At 39.4% G+C, this 25,730-nt stretch overlaps 1 protein-coding gene across 3 annotated transcripts in view; it reads left to right on the forward strand.

Moving 5' to 3' along the window:
• Positions 1-25,730, forward strand: part of CERT1 (ceramide transporter 1) — an 83,417-nt gene that overhangs the window by 19,314 nt on the left and 38,373 nt on the right. For 2 of the 3 annotated variants that reach the window (XM_054811127.1, XM_054811125.1), the window contains exon 3: positions 6,627-6,743. The exons of the other annotated variant lie outside the window; for it this stretch is intronic. In XM_054811127.1, the coding sequence (XP_054667102.1) occupies positions 6,627-6,743 (117 nt within the window). The remainder of the gene's footprint in view (positions 1-6,626; positions 6,744-25,730) is intronic. 3 annotated transcript variants of the gene reach the window in all.

Here is a 25,730-nt window from a genome sequence, read left to right on the forward strand (position 1 = left end):
TCAGTATGTTTACAAAAAATTAATTCATTTTCTCAATTTTCAGTTAAGTACCTTTTGATTGATACCATCCTTAAGCTGACCTGGAAAAAAGTGAGGAGTTGTGTTAACTTGCTTTAAGTTGCACTAAGATAAGGAGGAAATGTCAGGTTTCGTGTTTCAGCTTAAAGCTACTCCTAAAGTCTTTGCTAATGATTGAGAGTGAACTGATCATCAGAGGAATTCAGATCATTTGAGCTTTTTCCCTTAAGAAAATTTTGTAAAGCCTAATTAAGTAAATCAAAATGCATTGCTTCACAAAATGCCTTTTCTAAAGCAATGATTTGTCACAATTTTGCAATAGTTTTATTAGAGGGAATAAACTAGGTAGTACTTAATACTTGCCTTCATTGTAAAATTATTCTTTTATGAATATAGTTCTCTTATAAGATTTTATGGCTGTGATAACTCAGTCCACAGAAAAGTAAGTAATGTGGTGTTCTAACAGGATGAATGAGAATTAGCATTAGAGGTTTTTGGAATCCAGCTTAAATATGACTGGAATTTAGAAATTCCTGCATTGTATTCAGCAGCTGAACAGGTTTTCATATTTAGCTGTGGGCAAAATCAGTGTGTAGCTATACTAAATTTTTCTTAATCTTGTATGAAAAAAAGACTTATTGGCATCAGAAATAATAAAAAAGTGCTATGTCAAAGCTTCAGGGATAAATAACTTTGTAGTGCTGAATTAGGTAATTACAATGCTTGTCTTCACTCATTTAATATATGTTATTATAGTGTATAACACCGGTGTATTTGTAAACTGCAGTTATCTTTATAGCTGTATATGGTATTGTTTTGTTAATAACCGCAAACTGGTGGAGCTAGGCTAGATAACAGCCTCTGTTGCATTTATGCTAGTGATGTTCATGTCTGAGGGGGAACTAAAGAATGGTAGTTCTCATTTCCCGAAGGCCACTGTTGTTTGTCTTGTGTCCTAGAGTCCTGCTTCATATTTTCTTAATACGAAAAACCTTCAAAATTTTAAAATAAGTTAACTATAGAAGAGTTCTAGTTCTACAATGGAAATAGCAGCACAAGCACACTTAAACAGTTGTAATGTGCATACCTGAGTTGGATCTGCTGTGAACTGCCCTAGCTTTCCTCTGTAGGAAAAAGAAGAAATACCATTTACAGTAGTGATAGAGCAAGCAAAAGTTTATTAGTTCAAGTATTTTATTTCTTTCCCATGGAGTACTTTTGAAGGTTAGAAGTATATAAAAACACTTAAGCTTCCCTGTGTGATATGCCTTAAGCACTTGAACCAGTATGTTTCGAAGAGATACTGCTCTGACGCTTGTTTCAGGAGTACCTCAGGCCTGAGAACTGTATAGCAGGAAGGATTTTGTGGCAATGCAGTCAGCTATGACTCATGAGACCTGAGCTGGCTATGGACTTCCTCAGTAACTGTAGCCAAGTAAATGTTTCTTCATGTAAACTTCTTGCTTGTTTAGAATTTAAAAGCTGGTATCGGTTGGTTTTATACAGAAGGACCTGGGACACTTGTATACTTGCAATTGCCTTATTTTGGCAGAATTCTCTGCAGGTGCCTCAGGGGAAAAAAAAAAAATTAGGAGGGATGCCAGAAAGGGTGTTTAAGGATGCTGGAGGCCTGTTTCTTGCAGGGAATTATGATTTAGCTGTTTGGCTTTGGTTTGGTTTTTTTTTAAATGGCTCTGAAAGGAGCCCTTGGTGTGTACACGGGCTGCCTCTGCCACAGACTGTTAAAGTCTGCCCAACTCACCTTTGAAAATTCTATGAAGGTTTGTGGGTGCTCCCATTCATAGTGTCAGTCTGGGTTTTGTTCTCCAGTGCCCTCTCAATTTAGGTATGTATGCTCCTTGCGGTTGCTGCAGGGTGGGGGGTGTTAGGAAAAAGCAGCCCTAGTTCTCCAACCTGCTTTAGGTCCTGAGGGTAGATAGTGAACTCCTACTTGCTTCCTGCTTCCCTGCATGACTAAAATATTCCTCTTTCTTGCCTTATCTTGGTTGTGAAAGGGCAGTAGAACGTATGCTGGCCTGAGCACAGATGAAAATCCCTATTTATCCTCCAACATCTTGTCAGGTGGCTGGCTAAGAACTGTACCATTTTATAATCGCTTCTGAGCATAAGGAGGAAAGTGAACATTAGGCTAGAAACAGTGAACCTCAGAAAAAAAGGAGATCTAAATTAAATGAATTGAGATCTACAGGAAGAAAGTGAAGGGAAGAGAAATGGGAAAACATCCAGCAAGTGTAAGGAGAGGCTCAAACTAGTCTGAGGAGGATGTTAGAAGAATAAAGGACAGACCTGAGAAGTGGTGAATAGTGCTTTGTGGTCTCTGCTAGATGCAGCTACGGAAAACAATAAAGGCGTTTGTAGCAAGAGGGAAACCAAGGAAGTTTGTCCATAGCTCAGTGGGGAGGAGGATGTAACAGATGATACCAAAAAGTTACATAACAAAGTCTGCCAAGTTATCAAGGCAGACAAAATGTGAACTTGTTCCTGGTTGAGAAAAAGATTAATTGACAACAACTTGATTTGTTCTGTGTTAAGAAAAGAACAGGCCACATGAGATTGAAGTGGTTTATTTGCTCTTGGTAAAATGCATATTAGAGAACTTGCCTTTCATGTTCAGTTAATTCAGGGTTCTTACAGTGGAGCCTGTCTTTAAAAAAAAGAAAAAAAAAAGCAGAGGAATGGGGGGCAGGAAATAATGGATCTGATTTTACTTGCTAGAAAATAGGTAATTAATAAGTATTATGAGGCGGTAAATAGGTAACATGCATCTGTTGAGCAAATCATGTATGACCTGCCTAACTTCCTTTTGAAGCAGTATTTAGCCTTGTTAGTGGCTATTTCTTTAAGCAACTTGTCTAACAGGACCACCTGATCAGCTGGCTTTTTTGCAACATGGAACTGTACAGTGAGCTGAGTATAACCCTAGACTTGATTTTTTTAGATGGCTTAGTCTCTGTAACTATAGGTAATGCAGAAGTGTGCATGCAGTGAATGGCCCAGAAAAGTGTGTAAAGGTTTTAGCTAGACCTCAAGGAAGACATTTCCCTTCCCTGTCTTAGCAACGAGGCATAGATTTTCAAATATATTAAAAGCTGCTATGCAAAGAGAGGGAATACATAAGCCTGCCTTTGAAAAGGGCAGAGAGGTGATGGTCTTAAATCCCATTAGAAAGTGTTTAGCTTAGAGATGGAGGGGGCGGGGGGAAAGCGAGGATGGTTGTGCACTGAAGTTGTGTATGGAAATGTGGAATCAGTAGTACTGCAGGCTTTTAAGATGAATTTTGGCAAGTCTTTCTAACTGCACAGTGTGTAATTGCTATAAACTCCTCCCAGAGGGTTTCAGAGAGAGGGAGAGATCTAGCAGACGAATGCTGTCATGGCAGGAAAAACATGGATAGATCATTCTTGTACACTTGATTTGTGGGTGGTTTTTGGGAGAATCTTCCATTGTTGTAGATGCATGTCCCTCACCACATGGCTAAAGGAGGGCCTAGCAGGCAGGTGGCTGGGAACAGGTATATAAGCCTGACACATTGATGTGGAAGCTTTACTACCCTGAGGCAGATAAACATCTTTCTCATATGTAGTAGTAATAATGTAGCAAATGCAGTTTGAAGAAGAGGGACCTGGACTAGAAGACTTGATGTCCTGTATTGGGTTTATGTGGACAGGTTTTGGCAGTGGCGGGGCTACAGGGGTGCCTTCTGTGAGAAGATGCTGGAAGCTGCCCTCATATCTGACAGAGCCAGTTCTATCTGGCTCCAGGAGAGACCTGCTGGTAGCAAAAGCTGAGCTAATCAGTGATGATATAGCACCTCGGTGAGAACATATTTATGAAAGGGGGAAAGACTGTGCAACAGCAGCTGGGGGAGAGGAATGAGAAAATGTGAGAGGCTATGCAGACATCAAGGTCAGTGAAGGAGGAGGAGAAGGTGTTCCAGGTGCCAGAGCAGAGATTCCCCTGCAGACCCTGGAGAAGACCGTGGTGAAGCAGGTTGTCCTCTGTGGAGGTCCATGGTGGAGCAGATGTCCACCTGCAACCTGTGGAGGGCCCCATGCCAGAGCAGGTGGATGCCCGAAGGAGGCTGTGACCCTGTGGAAGCCCATGCTAGAGCAGGCTCCTGGCAGGACCTGTGGCCCCATGGAGAGAGGAACCCAGGCTGGAGCAGGTTTGCTGGCAGGACTTGTGACCCTGTGGGGGACCCACGCTGGAGCAGTATGTTCCTGAAGGTCCGCACCCCATGGAAGGGACTCACGTTGGAGCAATTGGTGAAGAACTGCAGCCCGTGGGAAGGACTCACGTTGGAGAAGTTGGTGGAGGACTGTTTCCTGTGAGAGGAACCCTACACTGGAGCAGGGCAAGAGTGTGAGGAGGAAGGAGTGGCAGAGACAACATGTGATGAACTGACCACAACCCCCATTCCCCATCCCCCTGTGCCACTTGGGGGGAGGAGGTAGAGAAATCCAGAGTGAAGTTAAGTCTCGGAAGAAGGGAGAGGTGGGGTAAATTGCCTTTAGTTTTGTTCTTATTTCTCAGTACCCTACTCTGATTTAAATTGGCAATAAATTAAATTAATTTCCCCAAGACAAGTCTGTTTTGCCTGTGATGGTAATTGCTAAAGTGATCTCCTTGTCCTTACCTCTACCAAGGAGCCTTTTGTCTTATTTCCTCTCCCCATCCAGTTAAGGAGGGGAGTGATAGAGCCGCTTGCTGGGTGCCTGGCAACCATCCAAGGTCAACCCACCACATGTCCCTCTTTACATCCTTATATTCTGTGGTTCAATGAAAGCAAAGCAGTATATAGAAACAGTTTTGAAAGTTGTTTGGATTGAATTAAGTTGAGATGGTCAGGTACTGAGAATTAGTAGCTGCAGTTGATTGACTTGATTGGCAGTTGCTGTTTTTTGTTTTCTGTGGGAAGTTTAAATTTCTTTAAATTGAACTTAGGTTCTGATACTTGATGAAATATGCGAAGCTTTTTTCTAAAAAATACGTGAAGTTTCACTTTTATTAAATTCTTTCCAGCTCATTTTTTATTTGGTAGATTGGCTTCCGTTGTGCTTTTCTTCCTCCTTTGTATATTTAAACAAGAAAGATTGTGTGCTATGTCTAAATAGCTTTTGATTTCCAGATCCTTTGAAAATAATTCTTACTGACCTTCAACTGTTCTGCATGACAGCAAATGAGACTTGCTTTTAGGTTCTTTTTTGTGGAGTGTTTCATGAGTGATCCACAGTGCTTTAGTTGTCTGCAAGATGAACATATTTGCAGCGTGGTTCTTATAAACATAGTACCAACGTGTGTAGATTTGTCTTTAGCATCTGGAATCAGTATTTGTGGTCCTTATCACTATGTTCCAGTATTTAAGAGGTGGCTACAGAGAAGATGGAAACTCCCTTTTTACAAGGAGTCATGTGGAAAAGACAAGGGGTAATGGGTAAACTTTCTCCTGGGGAGATTCCTGTTGGACACGAAAATTTTTCACAATGAGAACAACCAGCCATTGGAATAATCTCCCCAGGGAAGTGGTGGTTTCCTCAACATTGGACGCTTTTAAGATTCAGCTGGACAAGGTGCTAGGCCATTTTGTCTAGACAGTGCTTTTGTCAAGAAAGGTTAGACCAGATGATCTTTGAGCTCCCTTCCAACCTGTTATTCTATGATTCTGTGATTCAGATTGCATAATTTGCCTTAACCTTAAAGTCTGTTAGCTTCCAATGGTTATTTGCATGTGTAACTTTTCTTTGCATTCAAATGCAAAAAGATATTCAGCTATACCTGTATTATGTTTATTTAAGAATAGTTTTCAAGGAGTGGGTGGGGGGGGATGTGCTCAGTTGGGTGTTTACTAAGGAGTAGCTTTGAGGTGATGGTGTCAGGGCACAGGGCAGGTTAGATCATTGTTTCCCTGTACTTTCCTTACCAGCTTCATTGTAATGCTAGTAAAAGCTTTATAGCATTTGAGGCGTTTGAACCAAAAGTTAGATGCATGTGAATGGTAATATTGGAAAGGATTGCATGTTGCTCCAAATTAACTGAAAATCCTGTCTACAATGTGCAAATAGTTGAGGCAGAGGGTGCCACAGCTTCCTTTAGTTCCTGCTCTTCCTTGTCATTTTGCTCTAGTGTGCTTTTATGGTTTTATCCCAGTGCTTTTTGCTATGATGTATGTATTCCTTTCATCTAAAAGCATTACTAATAGCAAAACCTTAACTTTTTTTTCCTACTTTGAAATAAATATGTGTATGTGTGTTTTCCTGACTGTGTCCAGTAGGTTTTTTGCTAAAGGATTTGTTTCAAAGTGTGAAGTTTTGGTCAATGCTTGTGTGGAACATTTTTGTGAAAATTTAATTTAATAAGAATGTATTAAACAGGCTTTTCTATTTCAGAAGACTGGCATTTTTCATTATGAGAGTGTATGCTCATTATTTGAGACAGCTACATTAAACAGAATTTAGAATCTAGGATAAATTCAGACAATATAGACCAGGTTTTCTAATTACAGTGTTTTAGAGTGTTCAAAATATTCTGTGAGGTATTGTTGATCATGTTTCTAATTTTAGCTATTCTTACACTCTCTTCTGTCACAGCCCCATGACTTTGACGAATGCAGATTTGATATTAGTGTAAACGATAGTGTTTGGTACCTCCGAGCTCAGGATCCAGACCACAGACAACAGTGGGTAGATGCAATAGAACAACACAAGGTATGTTTGATTTTTATTTTTTTCCTGATTTCCTTTCTCACTCCCGCTTAAGATCTGGTGGTACTTGTGGAGAGTTGTAAGCTTCCCTGTACAGTCATTGAAGTAGTCAAGGTATTTATGACAGGTAAAAGCTGCAAGATTGAAGCTGTTAAATATCTTTCAAAGGAATTGATTTACTTGTTCTTCATAGATAAGAGCTTAGAGAACTGAGAGCTCACAACTGTGAACCTTTCTTGAGCTTCCTGGCTTGAGAAAGAAAAAGCTTGCATTATGTTTGAGTGACTTTTTAATGGTTTTGTCCATCCCCTCTCACTGATTATTGAATTGTTTCTTATCTGTCCTAGATGTTAAGCTTGTTAGAGTCAATTCTTCTAGGTTATCATTCCTGTTTTAGGCTCCTCTCTTTCATTTGGCTGCTTTTACTGTATCTGATTACTGACTTTTGTCTACTTGTCTTTTGACGCCCTACTCTTCATCAGCATTTTGGTTCAGCTTTCCTAATCTATTCCTTATGTTTTCTGATGAACTTGGTTATTTTCATTTTACATAAAGGGCTTGAAGGTCAGCTATTTTTAAAGTACGTAGCGCGCAAAGCATCAGTTATGTTTTCAGGTACAAGATAGGCACTGCCCCAAGGTGTTGAGTTTAACTACAATACCTAGCACAATGCAACTTCTACATCTGCATTGTACAGGTGTTACAGGAATACAAATTAAAATAGATATCTAAGTAGGTACATATTTTTACCTTGAGCTTCTTTACATATCGCTTATATAAGTAACATAATTAGGAAGTTTCACCTTTTGTTGGGCAATCCTTACAATAAGCACCACATGATCTTAAATTTAAAGTGCTGCCTTTTGATAATGGTTCTCTAAAAAAAAATCATCTCAATTAAACTATTAGTCCATTTATAGCTTGACATTATACCTTCACTTTGAAACAGAGGTAACATTAAAACATATGAAATTAAGTTGCAAAACCATGGTTCTTTTCTGTAGTCTAGTGAAAAAATACAAAATTAACCATGCAGTATTCTTGAGACAAAAATACTGCAACTTGTTACTCTTGCAATACTTGAGAGAAATGTCTCAAGAGGATACACTGAATAAGTTGCTGGATTACACATCCATAAAGCTGGCATTTCAAAAACTGTTTTACAGGCATTGGGGGTCTTCAGGTATGGGGTTGTGGGGACATGAAATTGATAACCCTGGGCTAAAATTCAGGCTAGGTTTGGTGAATGATTTAGCTGGTGAAATGCCGAACTTAACCTGAAGTCTAGATAAACAGAAATGCAGACTGGATCATTGCAAGCTACCATGCAGGAATGAATCAGGAAAAGACCCAAATCCTGTCTTAAACTCTGCCCTACACAACCTCTAAGGGAAATCTTTTTCATGCTGTTCTTTTCCCTCTTCTAAGGCTGTCCTTAATTGTTGCTGAGTTCTGAGCTGATAATTTTATGGAACCACCTATTTATAATATGGAAGTATTAAGTGGTAATAGTTTAGAGTCTGTCATGGTATGTGTAAATTTGGAATTGTTTTTCTGTGTCACAAACCAAAATAATATTGTATTTATCAATACTGAATTTTCTTCTCCTCCTTTACTGCCCAGCCCCTATCATAAGGTATCTGTTTGCTTTTCTTTTTCTGTCTGGTGTTATTGGTAAACTTCAGTCATCTTATTCAACCTTCTTTTCAGATCATAATTAGTGTTGAGGAGCATGAGTTGTAGCATTCCAAAACTGACCTTCCTTTGTGAAGAAGTCTGATTAATTATGCAGTTAAAAAAACCCAACCATTTTAACATTGATTTTGGTTTGGACAATTTAAACTTCCATGCTTTTCAAGAATTTCATGGTTCTGTAAAAAAAAAAAAAAAATTAATAAATTTTACTAGATATCTGTCTTCACATTTAAAGGAGTGGAATGAGAGGTTTCTTGGATAATTCCACTTTCCACTACCCAATTTTTTCAGTATTTATTTAGTATCAGGATAGGAGTTGTCGTGGTTTAGCCCCAGCCGGCAGCTGAGCACCACGCAGCCACTCACTAACTCCCCCCCCCGGCTCCTTCCCCCCCCCAGTGGGATGGGGAGGAGAATGGGAAGGAAAAGGCAAGACCTGGTGGGTTGGTATAAGGACAGTTTACTGGGATAGCAAAGGGAGAGAGGAAGACAAAACAGAACAAAACGAAACAGTACTTAACAGAGTATACGAAACTGGTGATACACAATGCAGTTTCTCACCCAAGGACCGTACAACTCAGACCACACGCTCAGACCTGTCCCGAAACCGGACTGTCCCCAAGCCACGCGTCCTGGAGCTGCTGCCGCCCCTCCCCGGCTAGCCCCCCTTTTATGCTGAGCATGATGTCACATGGTATGGAATACCCCCTCTGGCTAGCTTGGGTCACCTGTCCTGTCTATGTCCCCTCCCAACTCCTTGTGCACCCCCAGCTGTCCCACTGGCAAGGCGGTGTGAGAAGCAGAAAAGGCCTTGGCTCTGTGTAAGCGCTGCTCGACAACAGGTCCACATAACAAAAACATCTCTATATTATCAACGCTGTTTCCAGCACAAATCCAAAACATAGCCCCATACTAGCTACTGTGAAGAAAATGAACCCTCTCAGCTGAAACCGGGACAGAGTAATGAGTGCTTTTTTTTCATTATTTTGTTGAAGTTATCTTTCTGCTTATTGCTAAAAGAGTGAGTCATGTGTTCTGCAATATTACATAAACTGAAGAAAAGTATGTCTACAAGTAGGAAGTGGAAATAAAATTCTTTCTCTATATGCTGAACTGACAAGAAACAGTTCAGTTTGCATTTTGCTGTCCTAATGTAATAACACTGGACTTTACTGTTTGGAATCTCGTGGCTTTTTCAGTATTTGTAGTTTGCAATTTCATGGATATTTGACATTTTTCAATTTGTTGCATATTCCTTTTTACTCTGTATTGTTTACAGTATTTAAGACAAATAGCAGTTGTTTTCATTCTGTCCTGGGTTTTGGCTGGGGTAGTGTTAATTTTCACAAGAAGCTGGGAGGGAACACAGTCAGGATAGCTGACCCAAATTAGCCAAAGGGGTATTCCATGCCGTATGATGTCATGCTCAGTATATAAAGAGTGGTAATTGCCAGGGAGGAGTCGCTGCTTGAGGATGGGCTAGGCACTGGATTCTAGGTGGTGAGCAAATTGTGTCGTTATTTTCCTTTTCCTTTGCTGTTCCAGTAAACTGCCCTTATCTCAACCCATGAGTCTTAGCGTTTCTTCCTGATTCTCTCCCCCATCCCACTGGGGAGAAGTGAGTGAGTGCGATGCTTAGCTGCCATCTGGGGCTAAACCACAACAGTCCTTCTCGGTGCCCCACATGGGGCTCAAAGGGTTGAGATAATGACAGATCTGACCAGAGCGTGTCAAAGCAATTTTTTATACATATTCTACACATTCTTAAATGGAGAGGGAAATATTATGGCACCTCACTTCTAAATAAACCATCAAACCATTTAGTGTATTAAAGCAATACATTATTTAAAAGCATTCTCTTTGTAATATGCAACTAAATACCATAATCAAGATAAGAGAAGGCAAGGAAAACAGCAAAAGGTAATGCAGTCTTGTAACAATAGCTTGGACTCAAGTTAAAAGTAAATCTCAGAAAATCATGTTACTAGCATATTTTCCAGTGTCTTCATAATACAGTAGCAGGTTTGTGTGATGAATGTTGTAGGTGTGGAGATGCATCTGTTTCTACTAACTGTTCCTACTAAAATACATAGGAATCTTATCATCAGAAATCATGGAAAAATCTGTATGCACATAAATAGGTGTTTGATGTAATTAAATATAAAACAGAAATGTCTAAATCCAGTTTTTAGTCTGGTTATCAATGTTTCTTAAAGAATGTATCTCCAAATGTCTTGTTTCTGTATTTTCCAAATTGAGTGGTTAGTACTATATGCTCTAATTTATTACCACTTTGTAGGAAAAATGTACAGGAAAAATGCATTACTTCTATTTTTCAGATCCTATCAATGTTATTAGATTTTCTTGGAGTCTGGAAGTTAATCCCATTTTTCATTTGACTTTGTATGGACAACACTTCAGTGATCCATAGTTTTTAAGTAACTATTCACCCATCCTTTAATTTTTTTTTCAGTTCTTGTAGAAGTTTTATATCTACATGCTTGATTGAGAGTAGTAGATGATGGGCTTTTTAGAGGCAAAATATCCTATTTCACTGAGAAGTTCAGATTTTTGTCTGCTTACTCTGAAATTTTCTAAAGGAACTTTTCTGGTCAGGTTACTGAAACTCAAGCAGAAGTTCCTTGACAAGCTGTTGTTAGCAGATAAAAATTGTTTTTCTTTGGGAACTAGGTTCTTGAACTGACACATAATAATTTGAATAAAATTGAGAGGGGAAATTATTTCCTTTACTAAGCAGTTGTTTTGATTAACTTGAGTCTACTGCTATATAAAGTACTTTTTTTGCTTGTTTTTGAAGCTCTTTGTTGCTTACTGAGTGGGTAGGTAGTTATGGTAGGCTGCTTAAGCTGTTCTCTAACAAAAGTATGTTTGTGAGACTTACTGTAGCATGTCACAAGGTTGTTTATCTTTAGAGTATGAAAGATGGACTAAAACTTTATGACTGTGTTTCATTGTGCTCCAAACAGAGAAAACACTGATTTAAAACAAATTTTATATTAAATTTGAGTACGAGCAGACTTAGAAAAACTTCTGCTTAGCAACACCAATGAGTAGCTGGTAGCTGAGAAATGTAAAATATCTAATGTTCAAGCATAAAAACGGCTGGAATTTGCTCTTTTTTTTTATCCTCGCACTAGCCATTTCTTGTATTGAGGTTCCTGAATGCTTACTAGGTTAAATGTTTCAAGTACAGCTTCTAAAATGCTTATTAATCTCCCTGGACCGGAGGAGGAAAAGTCTAAAGCAACAGTAAGATCATCAGTGAGACAAATGAGGAAATGTTTCATGTGTAAACAGGAGTCCTTTCTTCTATTTAAATGATTCATTAAATGTACTGAGCAGATAAATATCTGTAAAATATCTGGTTGTAAGGGTGTGTATCATTAGGAAGCTTCTCTGTTCTCCTACCCTAAGAGATAGAGGTTGAGGTCTAGATGGCTGATGACCTTTTCTTAGATAGATCTAATGGTGATGTATATTGTTGAAGAACTCAAGACCAGACTAGGTTTCCGCTGATGTGAAAAATATGGATAATGCATGAGCACCAAGGTATTGATGCTTTTGAAAAGCTGCTCTTCTTAAATAACAAATTGAAGGACTGACTTCAGGTCTCTTCTGTGGTTTGAAAATGGAGTATGGAATTTCTAATGTAGGATTAGAGAAACAGTCTTAAATATTGTTAGTTCTGTGCTGTGAGGAAAATGTCTGGGTTTACCTATAGAGAACGTGGTCTCCTGAAGCATGTAACTTCTAACAAATAAAATGAATGTGTGCTATATAGTATGAATAAACAAGATTAATTTTTTACTGAAGTGGAAGGTGTTTCTTTACATGCATTAAGCTTATCCAAAGCTTTCATTCTTTACCCTCTACTCTGGTAGATTTGATATGTTAACTTAGAAACTTGCATTGCTTCCCAAAGGTATAGATGAGAGGAGTAAATTGCTGTTAGTTGTGAGAACCACCTGGATAATCAAACTTATTTTAAGCAAATTAACTTGAACTTCTGAGGTCCAGATAATTATTTTTTGTAAAGTTAATCTAACACCTGAGTTAAAAACTTGCTGAGAATTTGTTTAGAAATGAATGTTTCATAAGAAACTCTGCATCAGCTTAGGTTTGTCCCATTTTGTTCCATCTTAGATTTAATTTTTTCTGTACAGATTCTGCATGTGTTCAGTGTTGACTTTGTGACTCTTCATCAAAATAAACTGACTGTTTTAAGTCTTGGATTTTCAAAATCTTGGGTTTATCAAACTGAAATACTGTTTTAAATCTTGCTGAACTTCTCTCAATACCTGTCTTCAGTGTGTCAAACTGGAAAAGGTCCTTGTCCAGAGGGATATCTAGATATCCAACAAGTTTGGCATGTGAGGAGTAGGTAGGTTCCCTTTTTTATTTTGAAGTGATGATATACAAGGTGTGTTTATCTAGAGCAGGAGGCATGAATTTTGAAGTCTGACTGTGAAAGGAATCAAATGGCTACCTTGGAGGAGTGACTACTTCATCATTTTTACTGTTGATTAGACACTGGGAGAGAAGTCAGCTACTTAGAATAGGGTTATACAGGAACATTGGGAAGAGTAAAACTTATGCAATGTCTCTTTTCTAGCAATTTTCCCCCAAAAATAGCTTGGGAGGAGGGGATGTGGCAGCCTTACGGGATAAAAGATAGTTTAGCTTGTAAGTAATTCTAATTTTGTGAAATTCTTAATACATAACTTTTTTTAAATTAGCAATTGTCAAACTCAGTTCTTCTTTTGCATTGTTTAAGTACAGATCTAGTTAAGATGGTGGAAAAGAGCAAAAAGCTAGATTTGGCAGGCTAGTAAAGTCAAATTCAGGCATAAGTATTAAACCAGTTGATTCACATCCTTTAATAAGCACTGATACATTTCCAAACATGTAAACTAGAATTGGGACATTTGGTTTTGAGATTATGATTTTCTGAGTGTGGCTCCTAGTTCATAGATTAATTTAGCAAACTGCAGGGCAAACTTTAAACAGCATAATTTTGATTGCAGTCAGTAAGGGCACTTTAGAATACTGTTGTGAAAAACAAAACATTGTCAGTTTGAAGTTATCACAAAATGCCCGTTAACCACATAAAATGTAGGGTTTTTTCCACATAACAAAAAGCGAACAGTTACGTTATGCACAAAGTATTAAGGCATTAATTTTACCCCTAAGCTCATCTGCATGTTGTGTTTTCTCTTGTCAATGTACTGTTCTAAAGGAGTTACTGAATGTTCTGTTAGGCATTGAAAAATATTACTTCTACCAGTACTTATGATGTTGAAGCAGAAAAGGCAGGCAGGTGTCTGAGAAAAGGACAAGAGGTAGATGTGGGCTTTTGCTAGTCTAGCATGAGTGCCACAGCATACCAAATCAAGACTCCCAATGGCTAAAAACAGCACCATAGTGTTGTGCACTTGAAAAGCATCTTAAATATAGCAAAATATCAGAGTACTCTTAAAGGAGCCCCTTCAAACCATTCTAGTTGTTCCAATTCTAAAAGGTTGAGTTAGTGTCAGATTGCTTAAATGTGTTGGTAATGCAAATCAGCTTTTGGGTGAACAGCATGAAGGACATCAGGTAGAATCACAGAATGGTAGGGGTTGGAAGGGACCTCTGGAGACCATCTAGGCCAACCCCCCTGCTAAAGTAGGATCACCTACAGCAGGTTGCGCAGGATCATGTCCAGGTGGGTTTTGAATATCTCCAGAGAAGGAGACTCCACAGCCTCTCTGGGCAGCCTGTTCAGTGCTTGGTCACCCTCACAGTGAAGGAGTTTTTCCTCATATGGAGGTGGAACTTCCTGCGTTCCAGTTTGTGCCCATTGCCTGTTGTCCTGTCAGTGGGCACCACGGAAAATAGTCTGGCCCCATCCTCTTGACAACCACCCATTACATATTTATAAGCTTTGATCAGATCCCTCTTCTCCAGGCTAAACAGACCCAGCTCTCTCAGCCTTTCCTCACACAAGAGATGCTCCAGTCCCCTAATCATCTTTGTAGCCCTTCACTGCACTCTCTCCAGTAGTTCTTTGTCTTTCTTAAACTGGGGAGCCCAGAATTGGACACAGCACTCCAGATGTGGCCTCACCAGGGCAGAGTAGAGGGGGAGGATAACCCCCCCTTGACCTGCTGGCCACACTCTTCTTAATGCACCCCGGGATACCATTGGCCTTCTTGGCCATGAGGGCACACTGCTGGCTCATGGAGAGCTTGTTGTCCACCAGGACTCCCAGGTCCTTCTCCACAATGGTGCTTCCCAGCAGGTCAGCCCCTAACCTGTACTGGTACTCGGGGTTAATTCCTTCCTAGGTGCAGGACCCTACAGTTGCCCTTGTTGAATTTCATTTGGTTCCTCTCTGCCCAGCTCTCCAGCCTGTCCAGGTCTTGCTGAATGGCAGTGCAGCCTTCTGGTGTATCAGCCACCCCTCCCAGTTTAGTATCATCAGCAAACTTGCTGAGAGTACACTCTGTCCCTTTGTCCAGGTCATTGATGAACATGTTGAACAAGACTGGACCCAGTACTGACCCCTGGGGCATACCAATAGCTGCAGGCCTCCAACCAGAGTCTGTGCTGCTTATTGCAACCCTCTGAGCTCTGCCGTTCAGCCAATTCTCAACCCACTTCACTATCCACTCATCTAACTCAATGCTTCTCAAGCTTGCCTGTGAGGATGTTATGAGAGATGGTGTCAAAAGCCTTGCTGAAGTCCAGGAAGATAATATCCACTGCTCTCTCCTCATCTACCCAGCCAGTCATGCCATCATAGAAGGCTATCAGATTGGTCAGGCATGATTTTCCCTTGATGAATCCAATCCAAAATACTGAACTACAATATTAAAATATTTCTTAAAATTAAACTTAGCATTCTGGTTTTGTGTTATTTCTCTTATGAACTCAAGTATGAGAGGTTATGCAGGAGTAACTTTTTTCAAACTCAGAGGAAACCTTAAATTTCACTTCCAACTTGATGATAAGCACCCAGAGTATCTCTGTTCCCTGTGTTCTGTATTTGGAATGCTTTACCTTCAGACTGAGACCCAAGTGCATCTACCTATTACTTCAACCTAAGAGCTGCCTTAAGAAATTTCATATTAACAATACTTTAAGTCAAGCTTTTGTATGAATACTGTATGTAAATATTGATCTTTGAGATTATTTTTAGTGCTAAGAAAACATTGAAAAATGCTATTGTAGGTAACTTTCTCATATTACTATTTTATTAGCAGTGGATGCCCGAAGAAAAGAAAAATTTGTCCAGTTAATCTAGTGAGAAATCAATATCAGACTTTTATTTTGGAAAAAGTAGAGCTCAGTGTATTAACAGGAAAGCGAGAGTATGGAAGGGTAACTTGTCCATAGGCTGACAGCAATTGCGAGGAGAGGTATAACATTCTCTGCAGACAGGATAACTTTCTTCTTTTCTACACCTCTCGAATCCCACCCCAAGATTGAACAACAATGGCAATAAAGACATGCAAATAAATCATTCAACATCTGTTGTATGTCTGGACTGAAACTAGTATTAGTAAGATAATTCAGACTGAATAGGAAAGTATATGAAGAGTAGGAATGCTATACAAACGTTTTGATTCAGGATACTGATGTAACAAACTTTTAAAATAGAAATTAAATGAGTAGTATACATTTCTGCTATCAGTAAATAATTTTGTACATTAAACTTACTTTTCCTGTTCTCTGGCAGATCTTTGTGGAGCCACTGAAATAAGTAGTTTGAATGTTTATGTAGGCTATATTTAAGTGCACGATAAAACACTGTGCGAATGGTCTTCAGAAGTCTACATTGAAGTTATGACCTTTATAAATCTAATTTTTTGGTACCATTTTACTATATTGCTGATAAATAGGCACTGGCAAGTAATTTTTAGCAAATGGTGTCTGTTCTAATGTTGATGAGTTAATGCTAATTATAAATACAACGTTGTTGATTATTCTAAAATTAAAATTTTCCAATAGTGTAGTTTCAAATATGTCATACAGGAGGGGTCAATAGGAATAGTGTCTGTTGCCCTTTCTCCAGCTACTTCCTGTCCTGGAGTTTAGGTGTTTCAGTAACGTGTGATTTTTTTTTTTTTAATGATTGGCTTCCTCAGCAGTGGTTGCTGAGGTCTGAAAGGAAGAAAATGTGGCCCCCTAATCTATTCATTCTTTTGGCACTTCATCCTAACACCAGTTCCTGTGTCCCTACTTCCCCTCCGTACCCATTCACAAATAAGACTAGCTTAAGTGGAAGTAACAGTGCAGATGAAGGAAAGCACAGGAGGTATGGGAGTAGGTAAATATTGTTTAACTTTGTTTTTATTTGTCAGTTTCATAGTGAGGATTCTAGGAGAGTGATGATGAGGCCGCCTTTTTCCTCTGTTGATATCAGTGGCCTACGTTTTGGAACAAGTTTCTCAAGTAGTCTTGGTGTCAGCTACTGTTACCTACCATATTGATTTGGGTTGCCTTGTTCTGTTGTCTGACGCTCTGCAGCACATCAACAAAGTCTAAATTTTTGTTTGATGTTTGGATTGTATAGAGTGCCCTGTTAGTTGCTGTGATATCACATGTTGCTCCAGAAGCTAGCCCCCCACTCTCACTGTGGCATTGCGAGGCACTGACTTGCAGCAGCAGTGCAGCTTGCCTGAGAGTAGGCTGGAGAACAGCATTCGGATATCTGTGTTAAGCTGTAAAAAATTGTTACCTGTTTAACAGACTTAAATGTGTAGTCAAGTCACTGTTGAGTGGTAAAGACATATGTATAAAGGTGTTGCAAAAACATTGTGTACTAGTTTAAAACTAGAAAACTATGAGCCATGTTGCTCAAGCTTATGCAGGAACTTAGATCTGCTCTTGTTCCTGTTCAGTCATTGTTGTATGTTGACATAAAATATTTAACTTAAGTTCTTGTGTATTCACATTTGACATCTCCCTTCAAAGCTGAATTTGAAGTGTTTGCAAAAATATTGCCTGATAACTAAACAAAAAAATTAAGTTTAAGCATAGTCTTCTGAACTCTGCAGTAGTAAGCTGGCTTATTTTGGATTTTGGCCTGAATCTCAGACTAAAGTGGGAATTGCACAGGAGAAGGATGTAGCTGTCTTAAGTCCAAGCACGTGATCTAGCTTTTCAAGTTCATTGGTTCTTTAACTGTGAATATTGGCTTTCCCTTTTTGCTCTTCAGTGACATCTGACTAGTATAGGTATCAAAGGAGATTTAAACTGAAGGGTCCTCCTGAAGAAAAACTCATAAAGTTCATCCTAATTCTTCCCCTAATATGAACTAAAGTTATTCTTGTTGTAAGTTAGACTGGTAAGTGTTGTAATAGTGAGGGGTTGTGGAGTCATTTTAGCCTGTTAAAGGGATTTTTTCTTGCCATCCCCATCTAATCTGAGTTTTCATTTATTAGTGTAGTCTTACAGTCAGTCTGGATAGGAGATTCTTCCCTTTGTCTTTACAACACTTAAGATTTCATGTCTTTTTAGCTGGCCTGTACAGCTCCCTATTCCTCAATTGGTGTTCATGTGGACATCTTTTACAACTGTCTGATACCTTGTATGGCTTTCTTCTGAACTCAGTCTTCATCTTTCTTTGAGGCACAGCACCAAAATTAGACTCTCTATTCCTACTGAGAATCTTACAGAAGTTGTATAGTACATAGGATTATTTTGTGGGTCTTGTCAACTATCCTGTTTTGCAACACCATGATTTTTTTTACTTTTTCAGCTTGAGAACCACTAAATCTGATTCATCTCTAGAACAATCTGCAGATTGTTACCTGTCCTGTACTTGTGGAGTATAATATTTCCTATAACCAAGTAAACCTTGAACTTCATTTTTCTCCAGTGTACCCAGGTTTTTGCTGCTCTTCTGTCAAACTTCAGTCTTCCCAACTCTACTGTCTTGGGATTTGGTTTCTTTCCAGAAGTAATTCTTTGTGCTGCTTGGGTTGGGTTCAGTTTCTTAACTTCTTGTGCTGCTTCTAGTACTTTCTGAAGTATGGAGACTGACTGGGTGAGGAAAGGCTAGATTGTTTAGTGATATGTTGGTTGATAGCTGAGCTTGCTTGTTACTGTGTTGGGAGCTGCTTATCTGAGTCTGAAGCTGTATACATATGTGCACTTAAGATAATCTTAAATCTTTGTATCCATGAAAGCTGTGATCACTGTCTGCCATATGTTCTTAATTAAAAAGTTTTCTCCTCCGTCTAGTCAGAGCATTAACAGGTAGTCTTCATAATCTTAGTAAAGCTTTTGAACTCTCCTTCTCTCAAACCCCTGCCCCATAAAGGTAGTGAAATTAGTTGAGATGGTTTACTCCTATCTGTCTCTTAAATTAGCTGATTATATGAATTGACTGAAGACTAGAATGCATGTAAAAGTTACTTTTCGATTGCTGTATAGCCAGACTTGGTGAAACAGGATGTTCTGAAATATCTAAAGAATGCCGCAAAATTACCAGCCAAAATGCACATTAGCAGAGCATTGCCTTGTGAGTGCAATACCACGTGAAAGAAAACACTTTGAAAACTGCAAACTTGATATCAGATAGCATGAAAGGCTTGTGACACTACTGCTAAGCTGTTAAGAGTATGTCAGCCAATATTTTTGTAATGCTGTTTAATGAAGGGTGATGTACATGGCTGAAGTAAGCTTGGTGCCAAGTCTAATGCTGAGTCTTGAGATGACCAGAACTAAGCTACCAGACTCAACATGCAGCTGGCGGTGCAGTAAATAACCAGTCTCATTTCTATAAGCAGGTGGTATTCTAGTAGTAAACTCAAAGGTGTTATTAATTCACTTTGTGAACACAACTGTGGTAGATCATTTTGATAGCATATACTTTCACTTAATAGAAATACTGGGAATGTCAATGTTTGTAACCGGCAGATTGACACACGGTAGTTGTAGGAGTTGAGCTCTCTGTGGCAGAGTGACAGCACATTTTTGGATGATCTCCCTGGAAACAGTATTGTTCATTGAGAGACCTGTGTCAAGCTTGACTTCAGTGGTAAATGCCCCATCAAATCAGGGTAGGCTCTTGGCATCAAGAATGGAAAGTACAGAGCTGCAATATGGAAGCAGCGAGTGATTAAACAGTTAAAAGTTGACACTTGCCAAATAGATCTGCATGCAGTTTACGCAGAGTTATTAATCATCAGCTCAAACAGTATTGTGCATGAACAGTTTAATAGAAAAATCTTGGATACTCTCTGTGCCTCCATCTACCAAATACAGTCTTTTTTCTTTCTAAAAAGACTTTGTAAGGGATGGTTTTTCTTCAGTGAGCTTTCATTACAGTGAAACTCGCGGAGTTGGTATTAACAGACCAGAGTTACACCCTAGCCATAGGGACTAGATGCTGCTCAGCCACATGGGTGGGGTGCACAAGTAGCAATGATAGTTATTCAGTAACAGTCATCAGAGGTAACTTTGTGGCTCTTTTGAGAGCAACAGAGACACACACACACACCTCTGCCACCACCCCTGTGCCCCTCCTGAAAAAGAGGATAGCTGCAGGAGCAATTGTGACTCTAAAGTTGGGGGAATTCTTTTAAAAACACAACAAGGCGACTTGGGGCATATTCTGCTTTTTTAATTCAATGTCCACTTGCTGTTATTGGAAACTCTTGAGGTAATTCTTCTAATATAATTTCCACTGTAGGACAACAGAAAGATCCTTTTCTCTCTCTGAAAACAGATAATGCTTAAAAATATGCATTTGCTATCACTTTAGTGACATCTAGGTGAATGGACTTATTGCAGAGGAATCAAAATTCTTATGTCTTGATGTGGTGGGTTGACCCTGGCTGGAGGCCAAGTGCCCACCAGAGCTGCTCTCTCACTGCCCTCGTTCACTAAACAGGGGAGAAAAGGCATAATGAAATGCTTGTAGGTCGAGATAAGGACAGGGAGAGATCACTCACTAATTCGTCACGAGCAAAACAGACCAAACTTAGAGAGGGAATTCATCTAATTTATTACTAGGCAAAACAGAGTAGAGGAATGAGAAATGAAATCAACTCTTAAAACCCCTCCCATCTTCCCGGGCTCAACTTCACTCCCGGCTTCAACCTTCCTTCCCCCACTCAGCGGCACAGGGGGACGGGGAGTGGGGGTTACGGTCAGTTCATCACACGTTGTTTCTACCGCTTCTTCATCCTCAGGGGGAGGACTCCTCTCATCGTTCCCCTGCTCCAGCATGGAGTCCCTCTCACGGGGTGCAGACCCTCAGGAGCAGACTGCTCCAGCGTGGGGTCCCCCATGGGGTCACAAGTCCTGCCAGCAAACCTGCTCTGGCGTGGGCTCCCCTCTTCATGGGTCCACCAGTCCAGCCTGGAACTTGCTCCAGCGTGGGCTTCCCGCGGGCCACAGCCTCCTTCAGGTGCCTCCACCTGCTCCAGCGTGGGGTCCTCCACGGGCTGCAGGTGGAATCTCTACACCCCCTCCTCCTTCCTCCATGGGCTGCAGGGGGACAGCCTGCTTCACCATGGCCTTCACCACGGGCTGCAGGGGGATCTCTGCTCCGGCGCCTGGAGCTCCTCTTCCCCCTCCATCTGCACTGACCTTGGTGTCTGCAGAGTTTCTTACATCTTCTCACTCCTCTCTCCGGTTGCAAAAGCTCTCTCTCTCTAAGTGTTTTTCTTCTTAAATATGTTATCACAGAGGCGCTGATTGGCTTGGCCTTGGCCAGCGGCGGGCCTGTCTTAGAGCCAGCTGGCATTGGCTCTATCAGACACAGGGGAAGCTTCTAGCAGCTTCTCACAGAAGCCACCCCTGTAGCCCCCCCGCTACCAAAACCTTGCCACACAAACCCAACACACTTGAGCATACCTATTTTAAATGGGAGGGGAGGAAGAAAGGTTTAATATTTAACTGCTAGTATTTAAATGTCCTATATTGATTGGCATGAACACAGGCATTAGGAAATGTTGGAGAGGGAGGAATAAAAAGAGAGGTATCCATCATTCTTCCCCCTGTGGTAATCTGAAATAACTTGTGGGGATTTTTGTATTACCTTAGAATTCCTGGTTTAAGCAAACAAATATAGCTGAGGCTGCTCAGATGGTAAGAACTACTTGCCCTGATGTACGTTATGATGCTGCTAGTGAAACTTGTAGATGTACAGAAGCTGTGCTTTCAGGGGAAGATTAGATGGATTGCTCAAGTTATTAGTCCTTTACTGGAAATAACAAAAGTTTCTTTCTTTAAAATTGAATCAAATATGCTCTTTCAAGGAGGATAGCTAAGCTTGGGTATATCTTACACGTTCCATTATTTTAGCACTATTATCAGCAGGAACTCTTTAATACATATAATATTGCTTGTCATTTAATGTTACTAAATTTGCTAAGTGCACTTACTGCTGGAAACTATGTATTTCCTGAAAGAAGACTTTAGGGGAAAGACAGTGAATCAGCAGTTGCAGTTGACTACACAATGCTGCAGCAAACCTTTCCAAACTGTTGAAACTTCCCTTTCAGGAAAGAAAAAAATAGTTGTCTTGGCACCCTTTTGGCACTCTTGGGCCCATGTTCAAACAGCAGCTGTAAGTTGCAGCTTTATTAATAAGTATTTACAGTTACTGTTTGAAGCTGGACTAAAGCTGTCAGACCGTTCCAGCCCAACACACTTGATTAATTTCAAACAATGCAGATTGTTTCACTGTAACCAGCCCAATCTTTCTTTGCCTGTGTGTTCCAGTTATGTTTTGTAAGAATCACTTTGGCTTTGAAAATAGATATTATAATTCTCTGAAGAATCCATCCTCATGGGATGGAAGCCTGGGTTTCTCATTGGACATGCTCTGAGCAGGAGGTGGTACTAGAGATATCTTGCAACCTAGTCATTCTGATTATATGATAAAACCACATTTCTTATATAGCAGTTCAATTCTTCCTTGCTCATGTCACAATATTTTCCACTTCACAACAAAAGGATTCCTCATTCCTGTCTTGAACGAATCCTTTTTTAACAAAGTGAAGTTTTTATTTCCTCAATTTGCTCATTTTAACACTTTGTAAATAAAAGGTCTGGTTAGACTGCGTGTCCTTCAAATTTTGCTTTATTCTTGCACTGTCTGAAGGTGCAGCTTCTACTTAATATATGCTGAACAAGGTTAAGCAGAAAAGTATCTATTTCATGTGTTTAGTGGTATTAGTAGGTTTGAGAAATCTGTTAGGTAAACCTGCCATTTTGAAATGTAAAAAGAAAGTGCAAAGGTAAGCAACAACAGCTATTTAGACTACACTTTCCATAATCTAATCAAACAACACATAGGACTTAAGGTTTGTGCAAGCGTATGTAGAGAATCTATGGGTCTACAAAATAATTTATTCTGAGGACATACATATTGAATGTGTTTCTGCAGTTGCCTGGACTTTTTATAGTACAGTGTGCAGGTAAGGCACAAGTTCTTGCAAAAAGTACTCCTACAGCTTGTACAAAACATCGTGGTGCTGTCATGGACTGAAACAGTTTAGTTTACTACAAGACTGAATTAGAATAGGCTACTAAACTGCTTGTTTTATCAGTAATACACTATTCTCTAGCTAATGCTTCTTGCAAGGAGGTTTTTGTGTTGGTATCCAACAGTGCACTGGCATCCTTTGTCTTGTTCATGCTTTTTTACCCCTCTGGAAAGCAGTAAGAACAAAAAAAGGTGACCCCACAGCTTAATGCACAACATGATGATGGCCAACAGTACTAAAATCCTGTATAAAAGTGGTGATAACACTTATCTCCAAAGTCCTGGGTATTTTAGAGCCTAGATCCTTTGGGTTGCTTTCTTCTGGTGCACTAGAAGCAGCCTCTTGCAAGCTGTTTTTCCACCAGTTCCTAGGTTTTCTTTCAAGGGCACGGTAGGTCAACTTACTGTAGAGACCTGTGCTTCGCCTGAAGTTGTTTTTCCTATTGTCTTGCACAGAGGGTGTTGGCTTTCAGCAAATAAAAGCAGTCTGTTTCTATTCGCATGAATGAATAATGATAGTGTGGGGGGTGGTTTTGTACTGGCAGATTAGGTTGAATTTAATATTTTTACTGATATGTTTACTGTTACTGTGTGTAATGTCAGATAACATTTTAATTATCAAAGATTAGCTTTCTGAAAATAGCTTTTATGCATTGCATAAAACAGTTTTACAAATTCCTAAGTAAGCCTGCTTAAACTTAAGCGTTATGAATAGGCTAGATAACTTTTTCAAATGAAATGTCTCTGTGTCGCTACTGCATGGCTTTTTATGGGTTTGGAAGGATTTAGCTAGAACTTTGTTCCTTCTGATGCTTCTCAAAGTGCGTATGCATACAGGGAAAACTAGTTTGGTGAGAACCTACTTAATGCATACTCTGTACATGAAGAAATCCTGTGCCTGTTCATCTGGCTGGTATATAAAACTCCTTTTCAGGAGGAGCTGTATGTTTGACAACTGCAGACTAATGGCAGAGCCATTGAATGTGAAGAAAAGTTGACTACCCGGACATGGTACTTCAGACAGAGGTGCCCAGTTTTCTGTATGCAACATATTAAGCATTCTTTTTTAAAGCTAAATTATATTGAGCCGAACTGCTTCATGTTAGATGAAGTTTAAAAACCTGTACCTAAACATTTGTCAGAGTGTTTAATTTGGTGCTAATGACTTTGAACAATCTGAACTGGAAATTAGTTGCTTCGCTGTTTTGAACAGACTGAGAGGTGTGACGTAAGAATAATGTCATTCATCACTATTAAAACTTAGAAGTTGCTGTCATTCTTTCAGCATTAGATGTCATTGTTGCTTCTTGCATACTGTGCGGAAAACTTTATCCTCAGCAATGTGTCTCAAATGTAATTATAAAGGCTAAAGGTAAAACTGCTCTGGTTTTAATTGCCAAGCAAAGGAGGTTTATATGCACAGGGACTGAAGCAGAAACAGGGTGAGGGTTACTGTTGGGCTTTGACCAATAGTAACCTTTAGACGAGTCTGTTTCCCTCTGGCGGTCACACAGGATATTGACTTGGGGAGGTTAAACACGTAAACGGGTGTCTTTTAAAATGCTTGTACATAGAATAAACTAATACAGAAGTAATATGGGGTGTATGGAAAATGAATTTGCCCAGTCCTGACCTGTTAGAACACAGTGTATGGTGATATCTTGTGATGGGAGACATACTTTCATACTTCAGGTTAGAGATTCAACAAGCTTTTGGAAATTACCTGAATTTTTATCCTTTTGGATATACAGATGTGCTTTTTAATTGATACAGAGCTCTTACATAATCTAAATTTGCTTCTAAAGTTTTTTGAGGTGGAAACTGCACTATATGTGTGTCTTTGCCTTTCTGTATCTGGGACTAGGTCTTTACATTTGAAGTGTTATGATAATGTATCACTTTAGCATTTTGTTTTTATCATGTTAGATTTGTTCTTGACCCACAAACTAACAATTATAGAATTGGGTAGTGCTAGTTTTTGTAAACTAATTCATGTTTTCATTTAACTTTTTAAAAATGTTGGTACATCCATTTTGTATCAGGTGTTTGACAATATTTTGCAGATGTTTCTTATCATGTAAGCTCTTTTCTACTTGTCCTGCAGAACTGTTTTTGTTGTTGTTTATATAGTTATCCTTTCAGAACTATATAATTGATATTTTCTATCTAGTGTGTTAATTTAAAAAAAAAAAACAAACAAACCTCTGGACAGAATTATTGCCTAGTTAGTTTGAGCTTAAGATACAGAATCTTTATGATGCCAAATTGATGTATGGTTGGAAAGAGGTGTACAGCTTCTACTGATGGTAGGATTCTGTGTGCATAAAGAGCTTTTAAACCAGACTGGGTTTCGTTTCTAAAGAAATGTAATTTTGACACAAATAGAAGGACTCTTTTTATGAAACTTCAACCCTGGACAACTTCAGGAATCTGAAGCTGTATCAAGAACATGACAAAAAGATGCATGTCCTGGGAAGCCCCTTATTTCATATAACCTTTTTTGTTCAACTGTGTAATGTGTGCAGTCAGCCTCTCTTGGTTTTGAGGGAAGTGATAAAAACAAGGGCTACAGCAAGAAGGAAATAAGAAGAATAGGGAATAGGTTTTGAAAGTCAAGAAAAATGTGTTAGATTTGATAGGGTGTGAGATGCAAAACAAGCAGTATGTTGAAAGCAGACTCCTTCTCCCCCACCTTTTACCAAATTACTGTTGTAAGATTGCAGTTTAAACCTGAGTGTGTTCTCCTGGTTTTCCTTTGGGTGCAAGATCAATTTTTCTTATGTCCT

This window comes from Grus americana, chromosome Z (genome assembly GCF_028858705.1).
Source record: "Grus americana isolate bGruAme1 chromosome Z, bGruAme1.mat, whole genome shotgun sequence".
NCBI lineage: Eukaryota > Metazoa > Chordata > Aves > Gruiformes > Gruidae > Grus > Grus americana.